This window comes from Helianthus annuus, chromosome 10 (genome assembly GCF_002127325.2).
Source record: "Helianthus annuus cultivar XRQ/B chromosome 10, HanXRQr2.0-SUNRISE, whole genome shotgun sequence".
Taxonomy (NCBI): Eukaryota; Viridiplantae; Streptophyta; class Magnoliopsida; order Asterales; family Asteraceae; genus Helianthus; species Helianthus annuus.
In genome coordinates this window covers 111,176,170-111,186,877 of record NC_035442.2, presented here as the reverse complement: position 1 = coordinate 111,186,877, position 10,708 = coordinate 111,176,170, and the positions used below count along the sequence as shown (strand labels likewise).

Here is a 10,708-nt window from a genome sequence, read left to right as displayed (position 1 = left end):
ATGCTTACGGAAGGTGCCCAGCTTCTAGCGAAGAATATTCACAAAGGCAAGGAGATGACTGCTGCCGTGGCTGGGGTTAATAATGCGATGAGCGCAGTTGGTATTAACTCGGGTTTGCACTCCGGCTACGTTCATGCTTTGCAGAAAAAGACTCCTTTCAAAGAGATTCCACTGTTGAATCGTAACGCTACGGAGGAGCTGAAGGTGGCGGTCGCTTGTTTTGATACTCTCAAGTTCCCAGTAATAGAAGACCTTCCGAAGCTCAGTGATGCGCCACTTCCTGAAATTAAGAAGGCCCTTCGCTTTGCTAGCGGTGATTTGCCGAAAGAATGAGGTGGACATGCCCGGTTTTTTGGGGTATGCACCTTAGATATTTTTTAGGTAGTCCAGATGAATGTGTAGCTCGTCCGGCGTTTTGACAGATGTCTTACTTTTCTGGACTTTGTAATGATGTTTTTACTTTGTTTGTTATCCTTTTGTGAATGGTATTAAGACTTATTCCGGTTGCTTATGTCCGGTTTATATTTGATGTAACTATTTTTCACATGCGTCCATGTTAATGGTGTACATTTTGACTTTTTCTAGAACGTTCTTTTGTTTAATGCGGATCCGATTTTGTCTTATTAAGGATAACTTGAAGGTCATACGAACAATGCCAGTTCGTCTTTTCCTTTTAGGGTTAGATCCCTGGGTTCGGCCGATGAGTGTTTGTGAGTTGCAACTTTTTAACATTTTATTTATTATGTTCGGAACTTGAATTTTTCCGATGGATGCAAAGTAAGAAACATTTTTAATCAATCCGCGGGTACTACCCTCCGCGGTTCTTGTAATTTAACTGGTGCGGGAAAAAACATCCGCTTTACAGGAAAATTAAAATATGACGGAGCTCATGGCTTCCGTTTTACAATTATTTGTTTAAAGACCTTCTAAAGATAACATTTTTTAAGGTGCACTCCGTTCCAAGTACGCGGAACGGAGGTTCCATCCATCTTGATTAAAGTGTATGCGCCGTCTTCTCCTGCTGTTTTGATCTGATAGGGCCCTTCCCACTTGGGGGCTAACTTCCCCGTTCCTTCAGCTAAACTTGCTTCGTTGTTCCGCATAACATATTCTCCGATCTTGAACCGGGTTTCCTTAACTTTGGAGTTGTAGTGTTTTTCCAACTCTTTTTTATATTTGGCTTCCCGGATTGCCGCAAGTTCCCTCCTCTCTTCGATTAGATCGAGGTTTAAACGGAGTTCTCTTTCGTTTTCTTGCTGGCTTAATTGTATGCGGGGCGTGGGGATCCCTACCTCTGCGGGTATGACAGCTTCGGTGCCGTATGTCAAGCTGAAAGGAGTTTCTTTGTTGCTTGTTTTAGGCATGGTTCGGTGTGCCCATAGGACATGCGGAAGTTCGTCTGCCCATGAAACGCCTTCCTTCCCCAACAGTTTTTTAATTCCTTCCACGATACTTCGGTTGGTTCTTTCCACTTGCCCGTTGGCCTGGGGATGGGCCACCGAAGCGAAGCTCTGTTCAATGTTCATCCTTTGGCACCATGTTTTAAACGGTTTCTCCGCAAACTGTTTACCATTGTCGCTCACTATGCAAAGAGGCATTCCGAACCTGCACACTATGTTTTCCCATGCGAACCTCAGCACTTGGTCTCCTGTGATCGTCCGGAGGGGCTTAGCTTCAACCCATTTAGTAAAGTAGTCGATGGCGACCAATAGAAATCTTACTCCTCCGGTGGAGACGGGGAAAGGACCTACGATGTCAATTCCCCATTTCTGGAATGGCCAAGCCGAGGTTACAGGTACGAGATTGTTTTTGGCACGATGACTCACAGGAGCGTGGCGTTGGCAGTCTTCGCATGACTGGAGCTCGTTTACTGCGCTTTGGTGCATTCCTGGCCAAAAATACCCGGCGTTCATGACTTTTGCAATAACCATCCTCGGCCCCGAGTGGATGCCGCATATTCCCCAATGTATTTCCCTTATAACGTAACTTGCTTCCTCTGGGGTTAGGCATTTTAGGAGCGGGCCTAAAAAGGTTTTTCTGTAGAGCTGACCATCGTGTATCTGATACTGCAGTGCTTTCACTTTTAACTTCCGTGCCTGAGCCTTGTCTTCTGGGAGCGTACCATTTTTCAAGTAATCCACGATCGGAGTCATCCAAGACTTTTCGGCCACAGAAACTGACATGACCGGCCTCGTCTGTTGGATGGCCGGAGTCTGCAAGGTCTCGACTAGAACCTCTTTTGATAAATGGCAGAATGTTACGGATGCCAGTTTGCTCAAAGCATCGGCTTTTTTGTTTTTGCTTCTCGGTATGTGCACTATTTTGCAAGAATCGAAAGAGGAGATTAAACTGTTGACCTGCTGTAGATACCGAACCATATTATCTTCTCGTGCCTCGTATTCGCCACTGACTTGATTGGCTACCAGTAATGAATCGACATGAGCTAATACGGAGGTTGCACCTGCTTTGGCTGCAGTTTGCAAGCCTGCAAGGAGAGCCTCATACTCTGCTTCATTATTTGACGTCTTGAATTCGAAACGCAATGCGTAAGTGTACTCTATTCCCTCCGGATCTATCAGAATTAAACCTGCTCCCGACCCTTCTTTGCTGGAAGCCCCATCCGTATACAGGTTCCATACCTTCGGTAAGATGGGTTGTCCTTTGATGCTTTCTCCGGTCGGGACCTCTGTGAGGAAATCAGCTACTGCCTGCCCCTTTACTGGACCTCTGGTACGATAGGTGATATCAAAGGCACTGAGCTCTATTGCCCATTTGGTGAGACGCCCGGAGACCTCTGGCTTCCTGAGGATTTGCTGGATCTGGAGATCGGTCTGTACTTCTATATTAAAAGCTTGGAAGTACCTTCGGAGGCGTCTGGAAGCATGTACCAAGGCGAGTGCCAGTTTTTCTACCATCGGGTACCGAGTTTCATAGTCTTTCAAGATGCGGCTTACGTAATAGACCGGGATTTGTGCCTGGTTCCGGTGTACTACGAGTACTGCACTTATCGCAAAGTGGGACGCAGATAGATATACCGTGACGGTTTCTCCGGTAGAGGGTGCGGTCAAAGTGGGCAGGGACCCGAGGCATACCTTTAACTCCTGAAATGCCGAGTCTGCTTCTGGCGTCCATTCTATTTGGCCTTTTGCCGTTCGCTTTTTTAATACGTTCATGAAAGGGATGGAGCGGTCTGCCGCTTTTGAAACAAAACGATGAAGAGCGACGAGTTTCCCATTTAGGGACTGGATCTCTTTGATGGTTTTAGGAGGCTGCATGGAGACTACTGCCTTGATTTTATCCGGGTGCGCCTGGATTCCGGATCGTGTGACCCATACCCCGAGGAATTTTCCCTCTTCCAAGCCGAAAGAGCATTTCTTGGGATTGAGTTTGAGATTGATACTCCGAAGCCTTGTAAAGGTTTCGAGTATATCGTCTATCATGTCGTCTTCCTCTCGGCTTTTTATGACCAAGTCATCGACATAGATCTCCAAGTTTCTTCCGATCTGAGCTTTGAACGCTTTATCCATCAATCTCTGATATGTGGCTCCGGCGTTTTTCAGACCGAATGGCATTTTGGTATAACAGAACAATCCTTCGTTTGTTACGAACGCGGTCTTATCTTCGTCCTCTGAAGCCATTTGGATTTGATGATAACCCTTGTACGCATCCAAGAAGCACTTGAGACGGAAACTTGAGAGGGAGTCTATCTTCAAATCAATCTCCGGCAAAGGATAGCAATCCTTTGGGCACGCATTGTTTAGGTCCGAGAAATCAACGCACATCCTCCATGTTTTATCCTTCTTGGTTACCATTACTGGATTAGAGACCCAGGTTTGGTAACGCACCTCTCTGATAATACCGGCGCTCAACAATTTTCGTACGTCTTCGGAGATGGCCTTGTTACGAGCCGGAGCCATGTTTCTTTTTCTCTGGGCTACTGGTTTTATTGAATGTGACACGTTTAACTTATGTTCGGCCAGACACCGGGGAACTCCAACCATGTCAGAGGTTTGCCAGGCGAACACATCAAGTGAATTGGACAATAGTTTCCATAACTTCTTCTTAGTTTGTTTGGGAAGCTGAGCTCCGATTGCAATTTTTTGCTCTGGAAAATGTGGGTGTATGGCCCATTCTTCTGTGAGAGTATTAGGAGGTTCGGCATTACCCTCGCTTTGTCGTATTTCAGCTACACCGATTGCTGATTCGGAGTACAGTGTCGCTATTCCGGCTTCAGTGGGGAATTTTAATGCTCCATGTATAGTTGAACTGATCATTCCGAAGGCGCACATACCAGGTCTTCCGAGTATGACATTGTGAACGGATCGTGCTTCAACCACTAGATACGTCAAGTTGACAGTTCGAACCAAACTCCCTTCTCCCATCGTCGTTGGAAGAGTGATTTGGCCCAAAGGCTGAACTACTTCTCCGGAGAAACTGACCAGAGGCATTGACACTTGAAGCAATTTCGCCTTAGTCTGTGGGGCTAATTGTTGAAAGCACTGCTTGTACATAATCTCGGTGGCGCTTCCGCTGTCGACATACACTCTCCGGACCTTGTGTCCTGCAATGATTGCGGACACTATGACCGGTCCGTCCTTGACATCTTCCAAGCTGACCGGTGGGAAACCAATGGGTTGCTGCATCCAGGCGGCCAAATGCTGACTGGTCCGCTTGATGCCTTGGTTGTTTGCCCTGCGGATCATGCAAATTGCTGGTTGATTATTTGGATTTTCTCCGGAATTTCCGGAAGATTTTCCTTCCTTTACTTCTTTGACTAAGTGCGATAGCTTCCCGGACCGTACCGCCTTTTCTATTTCTTGCTTCAAAGACCAACAGTCATCTGTATTGTGACCCCGAGCATGATGGTAGTCACAATATTTCTTTGAATTTTTGTCTCCTGGGTTCCGAAGTTTTGGTGGAGCGGGGAAATTCATCCCCTCCGCACTGAGAATTTCACTGGGAGTTTTGGAGAGATCCGATAAATTGTAAAATCGTGATCTGGAGCTTTTCCCTCGTGGAGGTCTATCGTTTCTACCGTAAGGATGTGATCGTCCCCTGCTCCCTGGCGGAGCCTTATCAAACACCGATCCACCATTTTTCTTCCATGAAGACATCTTGTGATCTGACTCTGGAGCAGGATTACATGCATTCTTGCCTCGAGCGAAAGCCCTGGCCCGTTCCATTAGTACCTCCATCGTCTTCGGTATATTTTCGTGCAATTTCTCAACTAACTGATTATTCCGAACGCCGTGACAAAATCCGGAGATCCGCAGTTGATCAACTACCCCACTGATCTGCATGCTTTCCCGGTTAAACCGGTCAATGAAACTGTCTAAAGACTCTCCGTCTTTTCTCCGGATGTTGTGGACTTCGGTAATCTCCTTAGAGTAGTGCCTTTGTTGGCTGAAATTTTGGAGGAATAATCTTCGGAACTCCTCAAAGTCGTTGATCTCACCTTCATTCAACGCGTCAAACCATACTCGCGCGGCTCCAGTTAGAGTTTGTGCAAACATAAAGCACCATGCTGGCATCGGCCATTGTTCTACTCGTGCAGCTCCGTCAAAATCGAACATATGATCATCCGGATCAGTTGTGCCATCGTACTTCTTCACCGTGGTTGGCATTTTGAGCTTTGGAGGAAGTTTGGCATGTGTAATACGAGCACTAAACTTTGACTTGGCTGTCATAGAAACTGGATGGTACGGCTTGGTGAGTTCCGGATCGCCAATTACATTCATCTGTATATCGTTTCGCGTGGCCATTACTGGTGAAGGTCCGGAAGAACCTTGTACGTATCCAGTATAGGCTTCCGAAGTAACGACTGTGGAAAATGTAGGAGTGATCATTGTCGGGCCCATTGTCCCCGTTGGTGTTTCGTCTTGAAAGAGCCTGGTTCGCAAACCAAGGATCTGTTCATCTCTGGCCTGTTGCGCTTTTAATCTTCGTAGAAGACTTGCGTTTTTGGCGAGAAATTCTGCGTTGAATTCTGAGGTTTGCGAAGTAGGGAGTAAGATGAAAGGCAAGGTTGTTCCCGGCCCTGAGCTTAAAGTAGCTGAGGTCGTAGAGATGATACTTGCTGGTGCAGTAATTTGCGTGCTAACAGCCGTAAATCCCAAATTCAAAGAACCTAGGGCCGCCATTTGTCAGTTCTTTGCTCAAGAAGTTCACTAGAGTGAAGGACTAAGAGCTTTAAGATCGGATGGCGCCAATTGAAGAACCAGGAAGTCAAATTCAGGCCGAAGCCTGTAAATGAAGATCTGGATCTTGTTAAAGGTTGACAGAGTTTCCTGCAAAAGAGAAAACCGTTAGGCTCGCCGCAGAGATGGGAGGGCCACTCTGCGACCACCCTCCGGCGTGAGGATAAGTATTGGTAGAGAGAGAAAATAGAGAGAGAAAATAGGGACGAAGGTTCAGAGAAATCGTACTTGGATTTGTACTTTGAAGGGGTATTTATAGTAGTCAACTGAGATGACGTCATCCGTCTGGACGCACTTGAACGGGGGCTCGTCCTCGGAGTCTTCTGGTGTGGGCGGGCATGCTATGGATGCCCGCTCGAGTGCAGTCCGGTTCGTCTCTGGGACACATGTTCGGCTTCGGACATGCGTCTTCACACCCAACCCTAACCCAGCCACACCCTTCTTCTCGCCTATCGGCTCCGACGAAAAACAGATGGCCACCACTCTCCGGTGGTGGCACACGGCGGTTATGAGCCTTCCGGTGGCCGGCGACGGCAAACCGGTGGCGGCGGTGATGAAATTTGACAGCGACAGCCCCCCTCCCTTCTCGGTTCCCTTTTAACCGGCAACCACACCAAGCCGACACCCCTATTTTCCTCCTCTGTTTCAGTTCTGGTCGGTTCATTTGTATGGTGGAGCGGCGTCAAAATCAAACAGAAAGGGAGAGAGAGAGCCGAGAAGAAAGAGGCGGAGGAAGATAGAGAAGAAAGGGAAAGATCGGAAACTCGGTCCGGCGGTCGGAGTCAAGGACCGGCGGTCCGTGCCGTTGTCCGACAAATTTCAGTGGTTTCCGACGATGATTCAGACAAAGATGATGATCAGATGTTAATGACGGTGATTCACGTCTCAGTCCGGCGGTCGTTGGCTCGACCCGGCGGTCCGTGTCTCAGTCCGACGTGTTTCGCTTCGGTTCGGCAAGAGTGGTTCAGGCTCAAGTGTATCTGGTTGTTTCGAGTCACCGGGTCAGATTTGCACTCCGTGTAATCGAGTCGACTCGGTCAACAGGTCAGCGGCTCAGTCACCGGGTCAGACGGTTCGGTTACGGGTATGGGTTTGGCTTTGGGTTTGTTCGGATCAGATTTGAGGAGTGCTCGGGTCAACCGGTTCGAGTCGGATAATGAAGCAGTTCGGTTGACTCGGTCAAACCGAGTCAACTCGGTCAACACAGTCATACCGAGTCAACTTAGTTGACTCGGGTCAACTCAGTTAGCTTTTTCGTCATAAGGATGGTAAAAATTTAGGAAGATTATTATTTACGTTCGTTAGTTATTATTATACGCGAAATCGAGCTCAAACCGACCTATTTAAATATGCTTTACATCTTGACATAACTGACGAAATCTCATATATTGATTATATTGTTTGAATATTGATTGAATTTTGAAAAATAACGACAACTTGTGTTGTCGGGGGCGTCCAAAAACAGAGGAAACTTTGCCCGTTTTTCGAGAAAATCCGTAAAATAAAACATGTTTTTTTAAGCAAACAGATCAAGTAACTTTTATAACTACAAATGAGTATTTACGCCGACACTTTATAACTTACAAAAACGACGACGACGCAAACTACTATACAAAGTAAATATAGCTATTATTATATCTATTTCAAACGTAAAACTCGAATCCTTTTATAAATAAATATAGTATATATATTTATTTCAAACATCGCGTAACACGAATTCGTTTCATCAAAATAAATATAGTATATATATTTATTTCAAATATCAAACTACACGACGTCTCTTTTTATAAGATAAATAAAATTGCATGCTTATTTCAAATACCAAACGACTCGGATTCGTTTTATAAAATAAATATAGTTTTACATCTTTATTTCGACTGTCAAACAAGATGAATTCGTTTTTACAAAATAAATATAGTTTGTATATTTATTTCAAGTATTAAACAATACGGATGCTTTTATAAAAATAAATATAGTTCACGTATTTGTTTCACAACGATTCTTTTGCAAAATATTGCAAACATCAAACGACTAGTATTCGTTTATAAAATAAATATAGGTTATATATTTATTTCAAACTTCCAACGACGATTCTTTTATAATTCTATAAAATAAATATAACTTTTTATATTTATTTCAAACGTCTAAACGGCATATACATTCGCCATATAGTATATGAGACTTAACGAATATAACTTAGTCATTTCTATTAAGTTATCAACAAACCGTTGAATCGTTCAGTTAACGATTCGGTAGAGCTCGGTAACACGTAGATTAGTTACCGCGTTATTTAGAAACTTATAAGATATTACGTGTTAGGAATATTGTAGAATGCACGCTAGCGAGTCTCGTCTTGGAAGCGACATCGCGACGTCGTATTTAGCTAGCTTTGCACAGGAATATTCAGGTGAGTTCATAACCCCACCTTTTTACAGTTTTACATTTTTCTAAATGTTTTCGGGGTGGAAAGACATGCACTTTTTGCAAAGCATACATGAATTTCATATTTCTAAACCATTTTACAAGCAAGTTTTAACTGACACAAATGGTTTACGAAAAGCTTATGTTTTATTGATGTGTGTAAAATGCAACATATAAAATACATCAAATAAGGCATAAAACTAACCCTTTTTAAGTACTAATGTTGGAAAAATAGTGCTTTTGTCTTCCTTTTGTATTTTCAGAATTAAATGAGCTCAAATTCACAAAAGAAGCAAAAAGACAGCTAAATCTAACATAAATACAAGAAAAGGAACACAAGTGGATTGCCCGACCCCTCAACGGCATCCTCCCAAGCAAAATAGAGAAGGCAGAAGACTGAACACGCCCCGTGCTCAGCCAGCACGGGGCCGTGCCCAAGAAGCAGCAGAAAAGACAAACTATAGAAGCTTCTATTGCCCACCACGGGGCCGTGTCCAGCGGACACGGGGGCGTGGCGAAAGTACAGCAGGCGCATTAATTGTAATTGCGAATTACAATTAATGAAGAGAGAGATTGTCAGACAGGCACGGGGGCGTGTCCAGCGGACACGGGGTCGTTCCCAGCCTTCTGTTTAGCCTATAAATAGGAGTGCTTGGTTTCATTGCAACTCATCCCTTGGCACACCACCTCTCTCACACTTCATCCACCACCCACCACCACCATAACACCATCATCCACCACCATCATCCATTGTCCATCATAGAGTGTGTGAGTCGTCTCAGGATCCAAGATTGATCGTAAGAGTTCTTGACAATCAAGGCCATGTTTGCCTAAGTCTCTTACATCACTTGGTGAAGACAAGTGTTTAGTATAATACTTTTTATTTTTAATCTTTTGCACTTTTTATTTGGTTTTGTATTAATGACTTTAATAACTAGTTGCTTATGTTGAAGGTGATCTTTCCTTATCGTTTGTCCGTGGTGTCTTGGCATTATTTTACTGTCTATATAAAATAAAAGATTTTCACCATTCATATCTCCACGGTCTATATGGAGGTATGTTGGCTACCTGGTCGGGGGTTAAGGGAACGGTTTGGTAAGGGTCTTGCCCTTGTTCAGCGTTTAGAGGTCCTGCAAGGGACCTGGGTCAAATTTAGTAGGATCTCCTTCAATGCCCATAGGTATTGGATGGCGGGGATCCAAAATCTTTGACCCCCTCATAAGTTAACTACTATTAATACTATAACCCGGCTATTTAGGACTGTATCCCTGCTGACTCAGACTACTTAGTCGAGGGTAACGTCACCGCCAAAAGCGGGGCCTACCATAATTTGCATTAATAACTTAATTCATTATCTTCCAATAATCCAACCCTTTAGGATTGTATCCTTGCTGACTCAAACTACTGGGTTGAGGGTAGCGTCGCCTTCAAAAGAGAGGCCTACTACAATAACTAAGATAATCTCTTAAACAAGTGCAAAAGTGCAAAAATAATCAAAGGTTATGCTAATACACGAGTCGGATCCAAGTGATTCATCTTGTCTATCTGTTTTTATTTTATTTTTATTTTTCAGCATTTAGTTAGTTTTTATTTTCTTAGTTTAAAAACCTTTTCTAACTTTTTGATTTGATTAGACGTTGAGGATAAACCGGTACTAAAAGCTCTTGTGTCCTTGGACGACCTCGGTATCTTACCAACACTATACTACGTCCACGATGGGTGCACTTGCCCATATGTGTGTTTAGTGTTAGTAAATATCGTGTTTTATAAATTTAAAACTTGGCTAAAAGTGTAAAAAGGGCTTAAAATATACATCAAAAATATATTACACTACACACGCATCATTTATACCGGTTTTTCAAACAAGCGTATTTTTCGAAATATGCATACACATGAATTCTAGTTTTCTAAACTACAAGAAAATACAAAGAGATACAAGAATTGAGAAGACAAAATACAAGAAGCACACTTGGTGAGAACGAGTACCAAGTGTGAGGTGATATAAGAATAAAAGAACCGCACTTGGTGAGAACGAGAACCAAGTATGATGCGTTATGAGAAATGATACGAGAAATCGTGTCACGAATAGG

At 44.0% G+C, this 10,708-nt stretch overlaps 1 protein-coding gene across 1 annotated transcript; it reads right to left on the bottom strand.

Annotated features, from left to right (window-relative positions):
* Window positions 1-926: 926 nt before the first annotated feature.
* On the bottom strand, window positions 927-6,140 carry LOC110881680. Its single transcript, XM_022129869.1, has one exon. It carries the CDS (start codon window positions 6,138-6,140, stop codon window positions 927-929), a length of 5,214 nt encoding a protein of 1,737 aa, XP_021985561.1.
* Between the last annotated feature and the right edge of the window lie 4,568 nt (window positions 6,141-10,708).